This window comes from Monodelphis domestica, chromosome 6, assembly GCF_027887165.1.
Source record: "Monodelphis domestica isolate mMonDom1 chromosome 6, mMonDom1.pri, whole genome shotgun sequence".
NCBI classification, from domain to species: domain Eukaryota; kingdom Metazoa; phylum Chordata; class Mammalia; order Didelphimorphia; family Didelphidae; genus Monodelphis; species Monodelphis domestica.
Genome location: NC_077232.1, coordinates 5,788,948 through 5,809,760, shown reverse-complemented (window position 1 = coordinate 5,809,760; position 20,813 = coordinate 5,788,948). Strand labels below are relative to the sequence as shown.

At 63.0% G+C, this 20,813-nt stretch overlaps 3 protein-coding genes across 3 annotated transcripts; 1 reads left to right on the top strand and 2 right to left on the bottom strand.

Moving 5' to 3' along the window:
- Positions 1–5,193: 5,193 nt before the first annotated feature.
- On the top strand, positions 5,194–11,003 carry RPS6KB2 (ribosomal protein S6 kinase B2). Its single transcript, XM_056801211.1, has 15 exons — positions 5,194–5,345; positions 5,988–6,022; positions 6,128–6,248; positions 6,352–6,420; positions 6,509–6,656; positions 6,832–6,889; positions 6,993–7,093; positions 7,761–7,851; positions 7,942–8,032; positions 8,138–8,245; positions 9,268–9,330; positions 9,959–10,036; positions 10,136–10,243; positions 10,347–10,459; positions 10,560–11,003. The coding sequence occupies exons 1-15, from the start codon at positions 5,268–5,270 to the stop codon at positions 10,726–10,728; spliced, it is 1,431 nt and encodes a 476-aa protein (XP_056657189.1). The 5' UTR covers positions 5,194–5,267; the 3' UTR covers positions 10,729–11,003.
- A 103-nt stretch (positions 11,004–11,106) lies between these two features.
- PTPRCAP (protein tyrosine phosphatase receptor type C associated protein) lies at positions 11,107–13,471 on the bottom strand. The gene is made up of 2 exons (XM_056801210.1): positions 12,874–13,471; positions 11,107–11,907 (listed from the first exon to the last, which is right to left on the bottom strand). The coding sequence occupies exons 1-2, from the start codon at positions 12,874–12,876 to the stop codon at positions 11,338–11,340; spliced, it is 573 nt and encodes a 190-aa protein (XP_056657188.1). The 5' UTR covers positions 12,877–13,471; the 3' UTR covers positions 11,107–11,337.
- An 82-nt stretch (positions 13,472–13,553) lies between these two features.
- Positions 13,554–19,228, bottom strand: CORO1B (coronin 1B). The gene is made up of 11 exons (XM_056801209.1): positions 19,097–19,228; positions 18,406–18,608; positions 17,460–17,582; positions 17,228–17,357; positions 16,561–16,742; positions 16,144–16,263; positions 15,765–15,869; positions 15,519–15,664; positions 15,333–15,390; positions 14,167–14,478; positions 13,554–13,919 (listed from the first exon to the last, which is right to left on the bottom strand). The coding sequence occupies exons 2-11, from the start codon at positions 18,604–18,606 to the stop codon at positions 13,794–13,796; spliced, it is 1,503 nt and encodes a 500-aa protein (XP_056657187.1). The 5' UTR covers positions 18,607–18,608; positions 19,097–19,228; the 3' UTR covers positions 13,554–13,793.
- Positions 19,229–20,813: the final 1,585 nt, after the last annotated feature.

Genomic DNA, 20,813 nt, shown 5'->3' with positions numbered 1-20,813 from the left:
TGGCTCTCAACCCACTGAGCCACCCAGCTGCCCCCTCCTTATATATTCTAGATGTCAAGCACAAGTTTGTTTCTCTTGAGAGGGTGTGTGTGTGACACAGGATGGTTTGAGGAGTTCCGAGGACTGGGGAGCTCCTTGGGGAAGGGGGAAGTCACCAAAGAGAGAAGAATTCAATGAATTGATTATGACCCACTGCACCCCTTTGGGGTACTCTGCATTTTTTGGGGGGGGACGCCATTGGGAGCTCTGTGCTTGCATAAGAACTGGGGTCCTTTGACAGGTGTCTGTGGAGACTCCGCTGATAGGGAGCTCTAGTCTGAGATGGCTAGGGAGAGCCATGGAGGCAGCAGAATGAGGCAAAGAAAGCCAGTGGAGATGGAAGGAGCCCTGGGTGGTGGGTTGGGGGGGGGGGTCGGCGATCTGTGTAGGGCTCCTCATGGCCTGCCTTCCACAGGCCCAGATCTTGGGAGATGGAGGTGAAGAAGAGAGAATTGGCAACGCCCAGGCCTGGGGATGTCCTGCTGGGAGTTTTCCAGAGATCCACAGTAGACCCTGTGACATGGGGGGCATTAACAGAAAGGAGGGCTCCCTGGACACAGACATGCTTCTCCCGGCACTTCCTGGTGGCAGCGGACACCTGGAAACAGTCGATGCCCATCTAGCGGCTCTGGGAACAGCGAACCACCCCAGCACATGAGTGCAACAGAAGATGGCTGGGCTGTAGGAAACAATGAACAATGTGTGAGCGGTTACTCAGAAGCCTGGGAAGGCTGTTGTTTGGTCCTTTGTCTTCTGAGGGGACCAATGACATCGCAGGGTGACGCCTTCACTCCCTTCTCCAGAGTCATCAAGACAGAAGGCAGGAGCCCTGGAGCAGGGCCAGGATGCAGCTCATGGCCTGGGCATCCTCCTTCCCCGGCTGACCAAGCTCGGAGGGCTCCAGCACCTGCTTCGGTTGCCTTCGTGGTCGGCTGTTGGAACAAGCTGTTCTCATCTCCCTGTCAGCAGAGGAAGTCTTCACATGCCTGGGATAGACACCCCCAACTCCCGCCTGTGGTTCCCCTCAACTGGATTTGGTCCGACCGCTGAGACGGGTGTGTGCACGCTATGGCTTCTGGGAGGCCTGGGCTGGAGGTGGGCACCAATGATGGATGAGCAGCCCTCCCACCGGCCGTGCGGGCCCTCCAGGAACCCCCCCCCCCCAACAGCCCTGGGAAGCCTCGCATAAACCGATGCAGAGGGAAGTAAGCAGAGTCAGGAAAACCAGAGCCACACTACACATAACCACCAGGGAACAATCGAAACCAAATATTGAGCAATAATGAATCCGAATATTAGGCAATAATGAAGTGTGAGCTTTGGGAGAGACGCCTCCTTCCACCTCTTTGCATAGACGGGGCTCCGAGAACTGGAAAACTGCCCAGAAGGTGCTTTTTCCTCTATCAGTTCTGCCCAATAGTTCTTCCTCTTCTTTCCAAGTTCTTCCTTGTATTGAGGTTTCGGGGAGCTGGCTTGGCAATATGAAAACAACAGCTGCCTGCCGATAGCCACCTACTTGAAAAATACACAGAGCTTTGTGGTGTTGACCCTGCTGTCTGGTACTTGGGGGGAGGGGTTTCTGGCTGACTCAACTTACTGGGAGAAAGAGGCATGGAGCATGGAGGAGCCTCCAGGGTGTTTGCTATGGCAAATTTGGGCTGTGGTTAGATTCCTCAGGGGGCCTGAGTTCAAATCCAGCCTCAGACATCTACTAGCTATGTGACCCTGGTCGAGTCTCTTCATCCTGTTTATCTCCATTTCTCCATCTGTAAAATGAGCTGGAGAAGGAAACGTTAAACCATTCTAGCCTCTCTGCCAAGAAAATCCCAAATGGGGTCATGAACAACAACAAGAAGACCCAAGAGACTAGAGGCGAAGGAAGAGGGGCCTCTTACCCCAAGCAGCTGGAACCACTCCTGCTATTAGCTTGTTAATGGCTGAACAGTGTCACACTTTCCAAGGTCTGCCAGTCCCAGGCCCTTATTTTATAGATGAAGGAGTTCAGACTAGGAGGTGACCAAAGGATTTGAACCCTTGAATTCCGGACTCCTGGACTGCTGAACGCTTTGGGAGCCATGTATATGCTGAGGAGGGGAAAGGAGAATGGGGTCCCCATGGGTGGGGGCGGGAGCCAGGAGATGATTATGAGTCATTACTGAAATGACTCCATCCTTCTGGGGAACCTGGAGGCCAGGAGGCCATCTGCACATGCTCAGTGCAAGAGCTGGGCTAGGAAGATGAGTGCCATCTGGTGGTTTGCCCAAGAAGGAAACCAGCAACCTTGTCTCTGGGGTACCCCCCACAGCTGTCTCTGTTCTGGAGGCTAGACAGGAGATCGTAAAGCTTTCAGCTCTGGACCAATCACTGGAACCAATAGTCAGTAAGCATCTACTAAGTGCCTACTATGTGCCAGGCACTATATGCCAGGTACACTGAGGATTCAAGAGGCAAGAGACAGTCCTTGCCCTCAAGGAGCTCATAATCTGGTGGGAGGAGAGGCCACAAGCAAACCTCTCCATGTAACTAGCTCTACTGGATAAACGGGAAATTGTGAAGAGAGAAGGCATCAGAATTAAGAGGGGATGGGAAAGGCGTCCTGGACAACACAGGACTTGAGGGAAATGAGGGGAGTCAGGCAGGTGAGCCTGGGAAATTCCTGGAACTCAGAGATGGCCAATGTCACTGGATGGAAGAGTATGTGTGAGGGAGGAAGCTGGCAAGGTAGGAGTGTGCAGGAGATGAAGGACTCTGAGTGCCAAAGAAGATTCTGTATTTGGTCCTGAGAGTGATAGGGGGCCACTGCAGTTCACTGGGTGCGAGCAAGCTGGCATGATCTGACCTACACTTTAAGAAAAGCACTTCCGTGGCTGAACAGAGGATGAGGGACCTGAGGCAGGCAGAACTTTCAGCAGTTGTTGCTGTAGCTCCGGGGTGAGGGGCTGAGGGCTTGCCATAGAGTGTCAGGAGAGGAGGAGGCATATTTGAAAGATGGTCCAAAGGTGAAATGGAGAGCTCCTGGCAACAGACTGTTAAGATGGGTCTGGTTTGGCAGCCTGAGGGACTGAGAGGATGCTAAATACCCTTGATGACATCAGGAACTAGGAGGAGGCAAGAGAAGGAGTTTAAGGTCCTTGTCTTTAACTCTTATGTTGCATCTTAGAATCAGTACTGTATATTGAAGAATGGGAGTGAAGTGACTTGCCCAGGGTCACACAGCCAGGCAACGTCTGAGGTCAGATTGGAACCCAGAACCTCCCAAGTCTAGGCCTGGTCCTCAATCTGCCGAGCCCCCCAGCTGCTCCCATGAGTTAGTCTGAAAGGCCATTGGAGGTGAGCAGATGTTGGGCTGGCCAGGTAGATCCGATCTTCAGCGGAACTGATGAAATCACCAAGCGGAGAAGAGGCCCAGCAGAGAACTCCAGGGGGAGTAATCAGGGGGAGACCCGCCTGAGGGCAGGGAGAGCAGCCCACAAAGAAGAGAGCCCGGAACTTGGCTAGGAGAGCTGGGGGGGAGGCGGGATGGAGCAGAGCCACTGCACATGTGCAGAGGCTGGCCTGGGTGAAGGGAGAGCCCAGGGACAGAGTAGATGTGAGCACTAAAGAGATGAGGAGGGGAGGGCTGCCTTTGGAGTCAAATCCTAGCTGAGAGGGGCTTGGGGGGCGGGACTTCCAGCCCCTTCGCCTTTCTGATTGGAGGAACCCCGCACCACGTGCCCCCTCCCTAAGCTTCCCCCAGCCGGGCAGGCTGCTTTGCCCTCTGCTCTGCCAGTGGGCTCCCCTGCCCGCCCCGGTTACTTGAGGGCAAGAACTGCGCCTGCGCGGGGGGCTGGGCTCAGAGCAGTCTGGTGGACGCGGCCACAGTGTAGCAGCTCCTCTCAGCCGCCGGCTACAGTTACCCCAGTTTTTTCAAATTGTATCTTGTCCCCCCTGCCAGTAAGTATCCCAGTTTACAAATGGAATCCTCAATCTGCAACACTGCAACAATCAGCAGGAGTGTTCGGGCACTGCCCAAGGGGTTCTGGGTACAAAATCCCTACATACCAGCAGAACCCCGATAGGTGTAGACGACTTGGAGGATTGGACTAATGGGTTCACTTGTTTTACCAGCAGTTTGGAGATCATTTGGACATGTTAATAAACTCACCCAACGAGAGCAGCTGGGTGGCTCAGGGGATTGAGAGCCAGGCCTAAAGATGGGAGGTCCTGGATTCAAATCCTGCCTCAGACTTCCTAGCTGTGTGACCCTGGGCAAGTCACTTAACCCCCATTGTCTAGGCCTTACTTCTGTTCTTTTTGCCTCAGAACCAATCCCGGGTTTGGATTCTAAGACGAAGGTAACGGTTTGGAGTGGCCCAGCTAGGAGGAGTTAGTCTGTTTTCCCCCCCAAACCCTGGACGGAGCCCTCAAACGCCAGCCCCTCCCCCGCAGCCCTCCTCCACCCATCAGATCGGTGCTGCCGAGGCCCGGGTGGCACAGGCTCTCCCGGCCTCCTTTCACCATCTCCCATCCCCCTCCAGGTCTGCCTCAGTGGCCCTGTTGTTGAGCCCTGAAGGCCCCTCCCTGCGAGCACCCAAACAAGCTGGCATGCGTGCGTGCCCCCATTTCATAATTGCATAAATGAAGGCGGACAAGTCAGTGTCCTGAGGAAACCGCCCCTCCTGCGCTGACACCTCCCCTCCTCCGGCTCGGAGGGAGCATCCCGAAAGGGCTGGGCCCCTCCCAAAAGTCAAGGGTTCAAGTACTTAAGAGGGGCGTGTGGACGGACTGCGCCCCCGCCCCCGCCCCGTGGAGCGCCGGGCCTCCTTCAAGAGCAGGTCGCCTGACTCCGAGGCGGCAGAGCAGGTCCGCACCTTCGGCTGGGAGACGCCGGCTGGGCGAACTCCTCCGGGCCCTGCCCTCGCCCCGGGGCTGCGACCTGCCGGCCTGGGACCGCCGGGAAAGACCTGGACCTGCCCGCGGGGAGCCTGTGGGGGCCCAGGGAACGGGAAGCGACCCTCCCGAAGGGGGCTGGTGAGAGGGGAGACGCTGTCCCCCGCCGGGCCCACGGGGTCACGTTGAACTCTTTAACTCCCACAAGCCCCCGGGAAAGGCACCGCCTCCTTTCCGGCCGTGTGGGCGGCGGGAGGTGACGGAGCCGGCTGGCCCGCTCGGGGGGGGGGGGGGGGCCGTGACGCCCTCACGCAGGGACGCGCGGGGGGCGGGGGGCCGGCGCCCGGGCCCGGGCTGCCATGGCGGCCGTGTTTGACATCGACCTGGAGACGGAAGAGGGCAGCGAGGGAGACGGCGAGCCGGAACTCAGCCCCGCGGTAAGGCGCCCCGGGCCTCAGTTTACCGGTGTGGGAGCGCGGCCGCTGGGCGTCAGGGGTCCGGGGATAGGGGCGGAGCCTGGGTTCTCTCTGCTTCCAACACTCCACCTCTGAGAGTCCTCGTTCTGCATTCCGAGAGCCCGCCCGCCCTCTGGGCTCCCACATCCCGGGCTCTCCCCTGTAAGCTTCTGCTTCCCGAAGCTCTCCGCCTGGCTGTGCGGTGCCCTTCCCCGCCCGCCTCCCCTCTCTCCAGGCCCTCTTCCTTCAGCTCCCCGAACGCCTGATCCTTGGCCTCCTTCAGCCCCTGCAGCCAGGACTCCCAGTGCTCTCCCCTCCCCTCCCCTCCCCAGACTTACCCTTCCCGGACCCCGGCCCAGCCTTCCTGCCTCTCCCCGCTCCCTTGCCCATTGCCTGGATCAGCTGCCTCCCCCTCTCCGTTGTCCGACCTCTCATGGGCTATGGGGAGCCCTGCTGTAGAGCGGAGAGAAGAGGTTCGCTGCGGAGGAAACTGAGGCAGGTAGCGCCCCTCCCAGGGTCACAGTAGTAAGTGTCGGGAGTCCCAGTCTGGCGCTGCCTCGGTCTCCGGCTTGTCACCTCGGGGTCCTGCCGGAGGCCTCCGCTGACCGGGGCTTTCTCTCCTAGGATGCCGACCTGGACTTGAGGACGGCCGGCTTGGAGTGAGTAGGGCAGGGCAGGGCTGGGCAGGGGAAGGCAGGGGGACGTTGGGTTGCTGGAGGGGGGTGGGCGGCCCGAGGCCTCGGCCCACGAAGGTGTGCCCACAGGCCCGCCGGACACTATGAGGAAGTGGAGTTGTCCGAGGCCTCTGTGAATCAGAGCCCCGAGCGCATCGGCCCGCACTGCTTTGAGCTGCTCCGAGTCCTGGGCAAAGGAGGCTACGGCAAGGTATGGGCCGCCCGGGAGGGCATCTTGCTGGAGGGCAGCCTTCGAGGCTGGGGGGGGCGTCCTGACAAGGGCCCCCTTCCCACGCCCTTCCCGCCTTCTCCAGGTTTTCCAGGTCCGGAAGGTACAGGGCACCAATGTGGGGAAAATATTCGCCATGAAAGTGCTGAGAAAAGTGAGTTGCCAGCCTGGGCCCTGGCGGTGGCAGGGGTGGGTCTGGGGGGGCCAGTGAGGCCACTCTTCCCTTCCCTTCCCTTCCCCAGGCAAAAATTATGCGCAACGCCAAGGACACAGCCCACACGCGGGCAGAGCGGAGCATCCTGGAGGCGGTGAGGCACCCCTTCATCGTGGAGCTGGTGTATGCCTTCCAGACCCGCGGCAAGCTCTATCTCATTCTGGAGTGCCTCAGTGGTAAGGCCCCTCCCCGCCCCAGCACCCCATCCAGAGGGGCGTCCATCCCCCATAGGCCTGAGGCCGGCCCTGCCCTGAAGAGGAGGGAGGCCCCGGGCTCCTTTGTGGCCGAACCGAGGCCCAATGGGGAGTGACTGGTCCAGGGTCACACATCGAAGGCCTCTTTGTGTTCCAGGAGGAGAGCTCTTCATGCAGCTGGAGCGCGAGGGGATCTTCATGGAGGACACGGCCTGGTGGGTGACTGGATGCCCTGCACAGCTCTGCCGGCGAGGTGGGGAGCGGCTGGGGGGTGCCCTGGGGCCGCCCCTCACCCTTCCCTGTGGTCTATCTGTGCAGTTTCTACCTGGGGGAGATCACCCTGGCCCTGGGCCACCTGCACTCCCAGGGCATCATCTACCGGGACCTGAAGCCTGAAAACATCATGTTGAGCAGCCAAGGTGTGTGCGTGCGTGTGCAAGTATGCACGTGTACAAGTGTGTGTGCGTGTGTGCAAGTGTAGGGGGGACAGCCTGGGGAAGGGGGCGCCCAGGCCTCTCCTGGGAGAGGGATCCGGGCCCTTGTTACTGGCAGTGACTCCGCCTTGGCCCTCCCTCTGAAAACTGAGCTGGCACAAAGGAAACCAAAGTTGGGTTCCTGCCTTCAGGAGCTCCCAGCCTGCGTGATTCTCCCTCTTCCCAAGTGTTCCCTCCCCTCTCCAAAGAGCCACCCAGCTTGTTTAACACCTTCCCTTCCTTCTTGGAGTCAATACTGTGTATTATATTAGCACCAAGGCAGAAGACTAGGAAGGAGGTCAAGTGACTTGCCCAGGGTCTCACAGCCGGAAAGTGTCCTGAGGTTAGATCTGAACTGCCATCTCTATCCGCTGAGCCACCTGGATGGGTTTGAAGAGAGGCTCAGACTCCTGTAGTCTTGCCATTACAGACTGCAAGAGCCTCTTCTTCCTCTCCTCCAAGTTGTGGGTCGGGAGTGGCGCCTCAGAGCCCATTTCCTTGTTGGGGCACGTGCTGTGCCTGCGTAGGATGGAGGCGCCTGCTGGAGGGCAGGGACAGCAGACACGTAGGGGATGTTTGTTGACTGACCCTGCCTGCCTGCCCTCTTCCCCAGGCCACATCAAGTTGACAGATTTCGGCCTGTGTAAGGAGTCCATCCATGAGGGCTCCGTCACTCACACGTTCTGCGGCACCATCGAGTACATGTGAGGAGGGAGGGCCCAGAGGGAGAGCAGGGCAGGGAGGAGGGTTAGCTGGCAGGGGCCTGATGGCCGGGTGGCCTTTCCCTGTTCCAGGGCCCCAGAGATCCTCACCCGCAGTGGCCACAACCGGGCAGTGGACTGGTGGAGCCTGGGCGCCCTGATGTATGACATGCTCACTGGATCGGCAAGTTGCCATCTTCTTATGGGGCGGGCATGGGGACGAGCGAAGAGAGCTGGCTGGGAAGGCGGCAGTAGCCAATGTCCCCTGTCTGCTGTTTGCCTTCTCCAGCCGCCCTTCACTGCAGAGAATCGAAAGAAAACCATTGACAAGATCCTCAGGGCAAAGCTGGCACTGCCAGCCTACCTCACCCCAGATGCACGGGACCTCCTCAAGAAGGTGGGGCTGGCCGCGTGGCCATTTCCAGCCTGCTTTACCCTTCTTGGGCTTCCTGCTTGGGATGCCCCCTGCCCATAGCCTGGGGGAAAGCCCTGGGCCTGGGCTCTCTGCTCTCCCCTCACTGGCCAGGCGGGTGACCCTGGGCAAGTCCCTCTCTTCCTGGGCTTGAGCTTCCTTCTCTGTAAAGGCCAGGTTGGACTCCTGGCCTCTCCGGGTGGCCCCAGTGTGGGTGACTCCAGCATAGGAAGGGGCTGTCAGGCATTTCAGGTGTGCCTCTTCTGCCTTCTGCAGGGGTCACCATCTTCCCCATCTCTGACCCATCCACCCTGATCATGGGTGGTGAGAAGGGACCCCAGGCCTGCTCCTAGGATCACAGGTTTAGAGTTTAGAGGGCCCCAGTCCAGCTCTCTGCATGAACACATGAGTTACACAGCTAAGTAAGGGTCAGAGGTGGGATCTGAACCCAGAACTCCAGACTCCCAAGACCCGTCCACTTCCAGAAAGGGAGAGTGGAGTCCTGAGATCCATGACAACCCTTCCTGGACCAGAGACAGAGGGCCTGTGGAAGAGCAAGTCTGGTGCTGGTCCAATCTCACTTTTGCTACAAGTGTTACCTCAGAGCCTCAGTATCCATGTGTAGAAAATGGACACAATGATACCCGGCTGCCATTACCCCATAGGGCTATTGAGGCTTAGATGAGATAAGCTACTAACAAAATGCTTTGCCAGCTTGGAAGCACCAGGAGATGTCAGTTATTGTCCAGCTGGAAAGGGGTAGAAATGGGTGGCCCTGGAAGAGGCAGAACCTTGGACAGCCTGGGAGCCCAGAGGGACCGGCCATTGGATCAGGGCCACCCCTGGAGGCCTGGGTTGAAGGTTGGCCTGCTTCATCAGGGGGATTGCAGAGGAAGAGCCTCTTCAGGTGGAGGCTGCCATCTCTCCCAGTTCAGAGCACCTCTGATTCTCCCAAGTGCTGACCTTCACCCCCAACCTCACACTTTTTTTCTCTTTTCCTTCCCTAGTTTTTGAAGCGAAATCCCAGCCAGCGGCTTGGGGGTGGGCCTGGGGATGTAGCTGATGTGCAGGTGGGTGATGCCTCCCTTGTGGTGAGGGTTTGAGTTCGAGGGCTACTTGTTCTCACAGGGACCACTGAGATGCCAAGAGATCTGACTGCAGTGCCCTTCTCCCTCAGATACCTTCAATGCCTCCCTATTGCTATAGACTTCTCAGTTGGAAAGCTCCTCCCTCTCCACCCCCCAGGCTCGCCTGTATTCCCAGATGCATTTCGTGTTAATTCCCCTTGAGCATGCTCCATTGCAGGCAGGCTGGCCTACCGGCTGCTGTTTGCACAGGACGTGCTCTCTGGGCCCGTGACAGGCTATTCTCTGTTCTTAGAATATGTTCCTTCCTCAAGTCAGCTGGCTACCCCTGGCTCTTTGCTCCCTCCCACAAGCCTTCCCCATAGGTCCTCGTAGCTCTTAGGCCTGTTTCCCACCTGCAGCGATTTCTCGGTACTGTACAGCTGGCATTCCGCTCCCCTCTCCCCATATACAAGCTTCTGCTGGAGCTTTTTTTGTCTGGTGCATAGTAGGTTCATACATGTCGCCTGAATGGCCTGGAATTGGGGGGTAGCAAGCGCATTCTGCCAGGGGGCAGGACTGTTGGGTCTGGCATGGGGGAGCTGGCCTTCATGGGCAGGTTCTCTGTCTACAGAAACACCCTTTCTTCCGCCATATCAATTGGGAAGACCTCTTGGCCCGACAAGTAGACCCCCCCTTCCGGCCCTGCTTGGTGAGTGTGGAGCGTATGGGAGGGGGCGGGCATCGGGGTCCCCTGAGCCCTCCTCTGTGTACCCCTGACCCCTGCCGTCCCATCCTTCGCTCACTGCAGCAGTCTGAAGAGGACGTGAGCCAGTTTGACACCCGTTTCACGAGGCAGACGCCCGTGGACAGCCCCGATGACATGTCCCTCAGTGACAGCGCCAACCAGGCTTTCTTGGTGAGGAGCCCTCGTTGGCATTTGGGGCGGGTTGAGGAACAAGGGAGGCCAAGTGGTGCTGGGAGCAGGAGAGAGTAATTCACCTCCTGCTGCCATCTGCTAGGGCTTCACCTACGTGGCCCCCTCTGTCCTGGAGGGCATCAAGGAAGGCTTCTCGTTCCAACCCAAACTGCGCTCCCCCCGACGCCTCAACAGCAGTCCTCGGACCCCCATCAGGTACACCGGCCTAGTGAGGGGAGAAGGGAAGGCTCGGCCTAGACTGAGTCCACAAACACCCGGGCCTCTGACGGTGACTTTACCCCCCTTTCTTCTTCAGCCCCTTGAAATTCTCACCCTTTGAAGGGTTTCGAGCCAGCGCTGGCCCAGCAGAGTCCATGGAGCTACCCCCTCCTCCACCTCCACCTCCCGTCAGCTCGGCCCCCCTGCCCATCCGGACTCCCACTGGCAAGAAGTCCAAGAAGGGCCGGGGGCGTTCTGGACGCTAGGAAAGGGAGGACGCTGGCTGGCCCCGGCCACCCCTTCACCTCTTGGGATTGGCCTGGAAGTGCAGTGCTGTAGGCCCCTTGGGCCGGGCTGGAAAGTCAGGGATAAGCAAAGTGCCCTTGGGCCTGGGGAGGAGGGCGCCTTCTGCACAGAATCATGGGAACTGACTGCTCCAGGACTACCAGGCTGCAGCCTCAGGGAGCAGTGAGTGAGTGCCCTTCTCCCGGCCCTCAGCTGCTTGTATCTTTTAGGAAATTAAATGACCTGAATCATGGCACTCTGGGGCCTCTTCCTTTCCTGGGAGGGTGTGGCGGGGCGCCGCCTGGCGAGGAGTGGGCAGGAGAGGGGAGGGGCTGGGCGCGCTGGAAGGACACGAGGAGTCCAGTGTGGGCATCTTTATTTCCAGGGGGGAGGCTGCTCCGTCCTCATCCTTTTACCCACACGTCTACAAGGGCAGCGAGGCTGGGATGGCCTTGACGGGTGCGAGGGGACCAGGCGCAGAGGGACGGGCATTGCTGTGCTCTGGGGATGTGGGCAGGCCGGGCTGGGCCCGGGGGAGGCTGGGGGAGGCCCGTGTACCCCACGGTGGCGAGGCTGGCAGAAGCGGAGGCCTAGAGCGCAGTGACGCTGAGGCCCCTCTCGGCCCCCGCGCCATCCTCCCAGGCTGCTGTCCCTGAAAAGGCATGGAGGTCGCTCAGCAGGGCCTCGGCACTGCCCTCAGAGGAGGTGCCGGGCTCGGGCTGGGGGCCGCTGCCTTTCCTCTGCTCGGGGCAGGCTTCTCCCTGGGCTTCCCCCGGGCTCTCTGAGGCCCCGTCCACCGCTCCCTGGGCCTCCTGGCAGGGCTGGGCCTCTCCCTCGTCCTCCTCCTCCTCCTCCTCCTGCTTTTCCATGCTGTCCTGAAGCTCTTCGACGGCCGGCCCTTGGAGCCAGCGGGTCACCCCTGTGGCGCGCAGCAGCCGGCGAGCCTGGCCCCACAGGGAGGTGCCCAGGCGGCTGGGGTGGTAGTAGCCCCCCGACTCCCGGCTGAGGTGATACCAGGCCAGGGCCAAGCCTGCCAGTAGGATGAGCAGCAGCAGCACCAGCAGGACCACGGTGACCGAGCTGTGGGAGCCTCTGTCTTCGGAGGCCAGCGCCCCCGGCACGCATGCCAGCGCCATCAGGCCCCCGAGCCTGGGCAGAGCCTGCAAGAGGGAGGGCAGAGTGGAGGGGCCTTTGGGTGGGGACGTCACGGGAATGGAGCCCAGCTCCTGCCCCAGCCTCAGTGCTCCCATCTGTCGAATGGGGGCCATATGACCTCGCGGGACGGAGACAAGAGGTCTGGGGGTGGCGTCCGGGCTGGGGGGCGAGGGGGGCTTCCTCAAGGATCCAGGACGGCCTGGCTGCCTCCTCCCGCCCTGGCAAGCCCACTCAGCCTCGGTTTCTTCCTCTGTAAAAGGGGGGCAGGGAGGGGCGGTGCCGGGGGGCTGTTCTCCGCTAGACGGGGCTGAACGGGACACAGACCCGGCGGGCGGCTCCCTGGGGCGCCCCCACGCCGGTCTCGGGGCTGCACCTGGCCCGGGTCCCGCTTCCCCATTCGGGCCTTTCCCCAAGCTCTGCTCAGCACTTCCTCCCCCGTGAGGCCAGCGAGTGACTGAAGCTGCTAGAGGAAGCCTGCGGTCGGAATGGAGCAGGTGAAGGCGCTGCAGCTGGGCGCCTCTGCAGGATGAGCAGAACGAGCAGAGCCCCTCCCCCCCGCCCCCACCTCACCGCGGCCGCCCGGGAGAGGCACCCGCGTGGGGACGGACGCCCCGAGCCCAGCCTGAGCGTCGGGAAAACGCGGGCTCAGCCCGGCTTGTGCCTCGGTCTGGCCGCGTGACCTTGGGCCAGTCCCTTCCCCTGGGTGAGCTGCAGCGCGGGAATACCGGGCAGTCCCAGAGCAGGCCCACAGGACGCCCTGAGGGGGCAGCGAGGCAGAGCCAGGGCTGGAGCTGGAGGTCCTGGGTTCAAATGTGACCCTGGGCCAGTCCCGAAAGCCCCAGGCCTGGTCCTTAGCGCGCTTCTGCCCGGAGCGGATTCTGAGACCAGGCAGCAGACGGGCATCCGGGGCAGAGACAGCGGGGGCCGCAGGGCCGCGGCCACTTCCCCTTCCCAGCCTCCTCCCCACTCACCATCTGGCCTCGTCCCCGCGCTGGGCCTCCGCTGCTCCGGCGTCCGTCAGGAGCTCCGGCCAGGACAGCCTGGGGTGGGCGACTGGGCGAGGGAGGCAGGCAGGCACCGGCCTCGGCGCGCCCTGGGGCTTCCGGCTTCCTGTCTCGCCCACCCCCTCCCCGAGGCAGCGAGGTGGGGCTGCTCGGGAGGTCGAGGCCGAGGGGGGGCGCCTGGCTCAGCCCCCCAGGAGGGGCGGCTCAGCCCTGGCCTCCAGCTAGCCAGGCCCAGAGGGAGCTCCTGGGCTCCAGCGTGGCCTCAGGCCCAGGATGGACCCCAAGACGGGGGAGGGGCTTAAAGCCAGGCACGCTGGACGAGGAGGGGGCACTTGGGGCCGCGACGAGGCCCGACGGGACGGCTTGCAATGGCCGCAGGGAGCAGCGGCCCCCAAAGGGACCCAGGAGTCCGGGGGCCCAGCCACAAAAGGGAGGCGAGGTGGGGCAGAGAAGCGAAGGGTGTGTGTTTAGAGGGGTGCCGGGGCAGCAGGCAGCAGGGCCCCCGAATGGATGAGGGAAAAGGCGCAGACAGGATGTGGGTCTGGCTACCCGCCAGCACTTGAACCCGGGCCTCCGCTGACCTTCCAGGGAGTGAGCCCCCCCCCCCCGCACCACCCCCCCCCGCACCCCAAGGGGCAGGGCGAGGCCACGTTCTTAGAAGTTTTTATTAGGAATGAAAACAGAGGCGGCCGCCCAGCTTCCAGCGGGGAGCCGAGGGGGGGGCGCGCGGGGGGGGGAGTATAAAAATTCATTCTCGTACAAGTATAAAAGCTTCCTGCTCCCGGCCGGCCGCGGAGGGCTGTGGCGGCTCGAGCCCCGGCTGGCCCCGCGTCCGGGGCAGGAGAGGACCCGGCCGGCCCGGTGCGCTCTGGCGCTCGGACCCGGGCCTACACGTCGCCGTTCTCCATGCGGCCCAGCTGCTCCTCCAGGCGGGCGATGCGCTCGCCCTGCTCCTTCACCAGGGTCCGGAGCAGCCGCAGCTCCCGGGTGACCTCTTCCAGCTTCCCAGAGTCCTGCGGGGGGGCCGGGGGGCCGCTAAGGCGGAGCCCCGCCCCCCTCGATTCCAGCCCCCCCCCCCCAGGCCTTTCTTCCCAGCCCTTCCCGGGCCGGCCATGAGGGAGAGGTGACTCGGCCAGGGTCACCCGGCCAGGCGGCGCCCGAGGTCGGATCGGAACCCAGGACCTCCCGTCCCTAGGCCGGGCCCTCCATCCACGGAGCCGCCCCACCAGCCCCGTGCCAAGCGGGAAGGGAGGTACGTACCCCGGCCCCGGCGCTGGCCCCGGCCCCGGCCAGGCCTCCGCTGCTCGCGCTGCCGCCCGGGGAGCTGACCGGCGCGGTGGGGGGGGCGGCCGTGGAGGCTCCGGCCCGAGGGGGCGCCGAGGCCGCGGCCGCCCGGCTGTCCAGGACGTTCTTCCGGCTGACCTTGAGGTCCCGCTGCTTGCTGGGCACGTAGGCTTCGCGCAGGGAGATGAGCAGCGGCTCGGCGTCGCGGCCGCTCACCCACTCCTCGGCCTCCAGGGCGGCCTCGGGCCCCGCCGTGTCCGGGTACAGGTCGTCCTGGAACAGGTCTGACTGCGGGCGGAGAGAGCCTCTGCTAGGCACCGGGAGCCCCTTCAGCCTCCGGCCAGGGCCCGAGACCCCCCCCCCCACTTCTGCCCCGGGAAGCCGCCATGAGGTCCAGGCGCCTTGGGCTGGCACCGGGCCCCTGACGTCCCCCCACCGGGATGTTTGCTGCTCTTCTGCCACTCCAGATGAGTCTAATGTCTCCACGGCTGACCGCACCAGGCACTTTCCCACCTCCGCGCCTTTGCCTCCACGCTAGCTTTCTCATCTGAGCGCACTGCCCCCCGCCCCGTTTGGCATCCCACAATCATGGGGGCTCGGGGGGAGGGAGGGACTTCCGAGGCGGCGAGGATCCCTTGTTCCAGGATCGCCTTCCAGGAAGGGGGCCACCCCGGGACAGCTCTGGCATTCTGCCCCAGGGAGACCATCCCTGGGGGGATGTCCAGAGGACGGGCTGCTGCCGTGCCCGGGGCACGAGGAAGGAGAGAAGACGAGGGACATGAGCTCTGGGTTCGAGTGCCTGAAGGCTGGTTCTAGGGAAGAGGGGCTCCCCTCGTTCTCTTCGGTCCCAGGAGTAATGGGGGGAATGGCAAAGGGGCAGATCTGGGTTCAAGGTCGGGACAAAGTCCCAGTGAGGACTGCCGAGGGGGAAGGAGGCCGCCGAAGCCCCGTCCAGCCTCGCACCCCGAGTTTCTCAAGTTTTTTCTGGAAATCCGTCTCCCCCCAATGCCTCCTTCCTCCCGGCTCTGGGCCTCCCCAAGGCTTCTCTCCCTTCCCGGCCCCATCCTTCTAGGGGCTGGAGGGCCGGAGAGGGTGGGGGAGGCCCCGGGCGTCGGGCTGGGCTGGAGAGAGCCTCCACTCACCTTTCTGGGCACCGTCATGATGATGGGCTCACACTTCCGCTCGTGGAGCTTGTAGAAGCTGAGGGGGGAGAAGGGGTGTGAGCCGCCCCCCCAGCCCAGCCCCCCCAGCCCGGCCCGGCCCCCCAGCCAAGCTCCCCCCCCCCAGCCCAGCCCAGCACCCCCCCAGCCCGGCCCCCCCAGGCTCACCGGGCGATCTCGCACTTGCTCACTTCCAGGCCTCTCTTGGGCATGCGCCCCATGCCGCGCTGGGGCTCCTTGCTGGTGAAGGTGTTCAGGAAGTGGATGTAGGGGGGCTCCGCCGTGATCTCGAAGTAGCGAATGCTGGAGTCCCCCTGGAGGGCGAGCGAGCGGGCTGTGAGGGACGCGGCCGGGGCCTCTGCAGGGCCTCCGCGGGGCCGCCCGCCCTCCCCGGCCCGGCCCGGCCCGGCCCACCTTGCCGCAGACGTAGATGACGCCGGTGTCGGGGTCGTAGAAGGGCAGCAGAGCCCCGTTGCTCGAGTCCAGCTCCTGCAGCGCCATGGGCTCCTCCAGGTTGTCCTGCGCGGGGCGGGGCGGGGCGTGAGCGCCGCTGGGGGGGGGCGCGGCTGCCGATCTGAGCTCTCCGGGTCTCCCCCCTCCACGTTCCCGTCTGTCCCCCCACGGCTCTGACGCTCCGGCTTCTGAGGCCCGGCTGTCCCCCCCGCAGCCGCGCCTGCCACTCTGTCCCCTCCCACATCCCACAACATGGGGGGGGGGCTCAGCCCCGCCTCCCCCGGGAGCAGCGCGAGACCCTCCCGGCCCCCAGAAGCGCCCCGGCGCAGCCTCCACTCACCGGGTCCCAGAGCGCCAGCTGCCGCTCGCTCATCCGACTGAAGCCCGTGGTGAACACTTTGCCGTCGGCCAGGAAAATGGCCCGCATGGGCCGGGCTCCCTCGTGGGCCTTCTCCCGCTCCTGGGGACGCAGAGCCGCCTTCACCAGCCCTCCCCTCCCCGGGGCTCCCCCCCTGCACCCAAGGTCCCCCCCGGAACCCGAGGAGGACTCCCCCAGGACATGGCGCCACCCTCCCTGCCCTAGGGCTCCCCCCTTGCACCCCAGGTCCCCCCAGGAGCCCGAGGAGGACTCCCCCAGGACACGGTGCTGCCCTCCCCGCCCCAGGGCACCCCTCCTGCACCCGAGGCCCCCCGGCCCCCCAGGAGCCCGGAGCCCGTCATCGTCGGGCTCCGGGACGGCGCCCAGGCGCCCGCCTACCGCCACGAGGGTGCCGCGGCGAGGGTCGATGATGCGCACGCTCTTGTCCTTGCACGCGGAGCAGAAGAGGCTCCCGTTGCGGTTCCAGCAGATGTTGTAGATGAGGTCGGGGTGCTGGTCGGCCAGGCGGTACAGCTCCTCGGCCGTGCCCACGTTCCAGATGAGCACCACGTTGTCGCAGCCTGCGGGTGCCCGTCCCGCCGTGAGGCCGCGCCACGGCCCGCCGCCCGCCCCGCGTGGCCTCCGGGAAATCCGTCCCCCTCTTGGCCTCGCTCATCCCATCTGGCAAATGGGGCCATGAGGAGGTCTGCCCGGCGTCGAAGGGGGACGGGCTACAACCCGCCTGGTCAAGGCTGCCCGAGAGCGGCCAGTGCGGGCCTCGGGGCCTCTTACAAAGGAGGAAACGGGAGCGGGGAAGGTCCGGGGGCAGCGCAGGGGCCAGGCCAGGCCTCGGCACTGCATCTTCACCATGACCCCAAGGCAGGGACAGTAGCAGAAGAAGACACTGAGGCCAAGAGATGAAGCGGCTCCTTCAGTTAAAGGAGCACCTGAGGGAGGATTTGAATTCGGGTCCTACTGAATGCAAGTCCACCTAGGAGGTTCCACGTGACCATTTGGGGAAATTTTTTGCTTAAGGGCAGCGGGGGGAGGGGGGGGGGGCTCAGACCTGCGCTGAGGAGGACGTTGCGGGCCGTCGGGTGCCAGGTCACAATGCCCACTCTCTTGGAGTGACCCTCGAGGACCACCACGGGCTCCGTCAGGGGCGTCACCAGGCCGTTCTCGGGGATCTGCCAGACCTGTGGGCCGGGGACGCCCCGGGACCGAGCGTCAGCGGGAGGCGTCTCGGAGGGTCCCTCCCCTCCCCCCGCGGTACCCCAAGTCCCCGGCCCCTCCCTCACCATGACCGTGCAGTCTTCGGAGCCGCTGGCGATGACCTCATCGTTGTGTGGACACCAGTCGATGTCTAGGACGGGCCCGGTGTGCCCGCAGACCGTGGGGTACGACTTGTCGATGCGCCCCGTCTGGAGGAAAGGCAACGTCAGGGGAGCCCCGGCCGCGCCTGGCAGCCGGGCGACCTTGGGGAATTGTTTATAGCTGGGCCCTTTGTTTCCTGGTCTGCCGGGCCGGCACGTGCCCAGCCTCCCGCTTCCTTCTCAAGGTCTAGATAAGAGGCGCCCACGAGGGGACGGACTTTCCCGGAACGGCCCTCATTCTGCCGGGTCCGACTCTTCGGGACCCCATCGGGTTTTCTGGGCAGACGTGGGAGCGCTCGGCCATCGCCTCCTCCAGCCCATTGCACAGATGTGGAAATGGAGGCAAACGGGATGACGTGACTGGCCCAGGGTCACGCAGCCAGGAAGCGTCCAAGGCTGGAGTCTGCCCTTCCTGCCAGTCACACGGCCCCCCAGCGCCCCCTCAGGCCACGGTGCAGGAAGCCTTTATTCTGGGCTTGGGGTTCTCCTGCAATAAGGCACGGATTACCGAGTGCCCCATAAATACAGACTGGCCTCCCTGGCTGGCTGATTTCCCCACAGCGCGGCCAGGGGGCGCCACCGGGCACCAGGAGTTCAAATCTGGTCTCAGACACCTAGTAGTTGTGTGACCCTGGGCAAGTCCCTTCCCTCTGTTTGCCTCAGTTTCCTCCTCTGTCAAATAAGCTGGAGAAAGATATAGCCAACCACTCTGGTTATCCTTGCCTAGAAAACCCAGCGGGGGCAAGGGGTCCGGGGACGGAAGGAACTGCCCGAGGCCCCGGCACTTCCCTTCTCCACAAGCTCGGGGTTTGTGCATCGGCCTGGAATGCACTCGCTCCCTCACTCCCTCCTTCAGCTGCCTCCGGCCCACCTTGCTCAGGGGCAGCACCATGAAGGCGCCCCCACCGCTGGCCTCCACGATGATGGCCAGGAATTTGGGGTTGACAGCGCAGAAGGTGCTGTCCCAGGTGACTCGGGACACCCGGATGTCCTCGTAGCACTGGTCATTCTTGACGGGCTGCCCGAAGACATGCCGGAACTTGCTCTGTCTGACCACCTTTCGGAATGACATGTCTGGAGGAGAAAAGCAGAAATGGAGCCTGGCCCCCCCTCCGGGCCTGGCCCTGAGGGGCCATCCCTGGGCAGCCTTCCTCCCTGCAGGCGCCTTAGGGCTCTTCAAAGCCAACCTTTTCGTTTTACAGATGGGGAAACTGAGGCTGGAGAAAGGAGCAGAGTTGCCTCGATTCTCTGCCCCCCCCCCCCACTCCCCAGCGAGTGGGGGCGGGAGGAGGAGCGCCTGGCTTTGCAGGGCTGACTCGGACTCTCTGGCCTGGGCTCCGTCCCGCTCGGAGCCTCAGTTTTCCTTCCCGTAAAATGGGGCGATGGCCCTTCCGCCCCGATGGGAAAGTCTGTCCAGCGAGCCAGGAGGGGGCTCCGGGGGGGGCCTCGGGGGATTCTGCAGTCCGGGAGTGGGGGGACGTTCCAGGAATCGCCCCCTCCCTAGGCCCCGGAGAATCGGGCTCGCTCCCGCTCCATCCCGGGCCCGGGGCGCCCCAGCTTACCAGCGGGCCAGCGGCGCGGACGCGGACGGCTCGGGATCCCCGACTCTGGGAAGCAGGAAGCGGGAATCAGGAAGTGACCGAGGATGCCCAGGGAGGGGAGAAGGAGGAGGGGCCGGGGCGGGGCGGGGGAGGGGCCGGCTGGGACCCAGGAGGCCGAGGGACGGACGCCAGAGCTGGGGTCCGAACGTGGGCCCCCCCGGCCGAGCGCGCTCGACCCCTAGTTCTGGCTGCCCAAGGCCGCTCCTTTCCCCGGACCTCAGTTTCCTCACTTGTAAAGCCAAGGGCAGCCCTCAATCCGGAGGGAGCGTAATGGGGGGAGGCGGACTCTCAGTGCCGGGAGGGAGCGTAGAGACGATCCCGCTACCTTCAAACCCTCCCGCCCCCGCCCCTCGCCGTGCCCCAGCCCGACTCGAGGTGGGGGCCGGCGGAGCCGCAGCCCTAAATCGGGAGGGTAAGCCAGCTGTGGGGAGAGGATTCACAGCACCGGGAGGGACCTAGAGACCGCCTTCCTCCCAACCCCTCCCCCACCTAGTTTACAGCGGGAGAAACGGAGGCCCCGGAAGGGAAGAAACTTGGCCAAGCTCTCGGGGGGAGGGGGAGGACCCAGACTTGAACCTAGGACCTCGGGTTCAGTGGCCCGAGAAAGGAAGTTGTTAGTCCTAAAATTCTTAGGGCCCTCCTCTCCCCCCCACTTGTGTGCCCCCAAAGATGAGCGGGGAAGAACGCCCCTCCCCGAGGAAATTCAGAAGGCGGCCCCCACAGAGGCCTCTGAGCCGGAGCGGTCCCGACAGGTCTTCAGCCTTATCTGTCAAATGGGCCAATAACACCCTCTGCGGGGCAGCCGGCCTCCTCGTTCAGCTGAAAAATGCTCCCTGCCTCGGCCATCCCTTCCCATGGGGGGGGGGGGGTGTCTGAATTGTTCCCTTTTCTTTTAGGGGTTTGCCCATCTGGGTTCCATACTGGGTCACAGTGGAAGCTATTTGGGGCGGCTTCACAAAGGGGAACTTTTTACTTATTTTAACATTGAAAAGCAATGATGAGGGACAGCTGGGTAGCTCAGTGGATTGAGATCCAGGCCCAGAGATGGGAGGTCCTGGGTTCAAATCTGGCCTCCAACACTTCCCAGCTGGGTGACCCTGGGCAAGTCACTTGACCCCTTATGGCTCATCTGCCTTAGAACCACTACACAGTATCCTTTCTAAGATGAAGGAAGGCGAGGATCAAAAAAGAAAAGAGCCATGCGGCCATGACATTCAAAGACAGAGTATAATGACCTTCGGCCACACTGTGCCCATTTTATTTTATTAGACCTTTACATTCCACCTTAGAATCAGGACTGTGTACTGGTTCCAAGGCACAAGAGCAGTAAGGTTGGGCAGTGGGGTCAAGTGACTTGCCCAGGGTCACACCGCTGGGAAGTGTCTGAGGCCAGCTTTTTTTCCTTTTTTAGAGGAATTGGGAAAGGCTTCTCGAAGGTGAGCTTTCAGCTGAGCCTGGGAGGAAGCCAGGGCAGCCAGAGAAAGAAGACAACATTCTAGGCACGGGAGACGGCCAGAGAACATGGCCAAAGCCCAGAGATGCAGAACAGCGAGGAGGCCAGGCTCACTGGACCAGAGTGAGAGCTGGGAGAGGCTTGTGAAGTGTAAGGAGCCTGCAAAGGGGCTGTTATACTTGATCCTGGAGGGGATAGGGAGCCACAGGAGGTTAGTGATCTAAT

Bases quoted from the DNA above. Each gene is read 5' to 3' on its own strand.
- CORO1B (XM_056801209.1), bottom strand. From the start codon at position 18,606: ATGTCATTCCGAAAGGTGGTCAGACAGAGCAAGTTCCGGCATGTCTTC. The intron at 17,583-18,405 runs GTGGGCCGGAGG...CCTTTCCTCCAG, and splicing joins TGGTGCTGCCCCTGAGCAAG to ACGGGGCGCATCGACAAGTC. The intron at 15,391-15,518 runs GTGAGCCTGGGG...CTCCCCCCTCAG, and splicing joins AGCAAGTGCGAGATCGCCCG to CTTCTACAAGCTCCACGAGC.
- RPS6KB2 (XM_056801211.1), top strand. From the start codon at position 5,268: ATGGCGGCCGTGTTTGACATCGACCTGGAGACGGAAGAGGGCAGCGAG. The intron at 6,023-6,127 runs GTGAGTAGGGCA...GTGTGCCCACAG, and splicing joins TTGAGGACGGCCGGCTTGGA to GCCCGCCGGACACTATGAGG. The intron at 7,852-7,941 runs GTGAGGAGGGAG...TCCCTGTTCCAG, and splicing joins TGCGGCACCATCGAGTACAT to GGCCCCAGAGATCCTCACCC.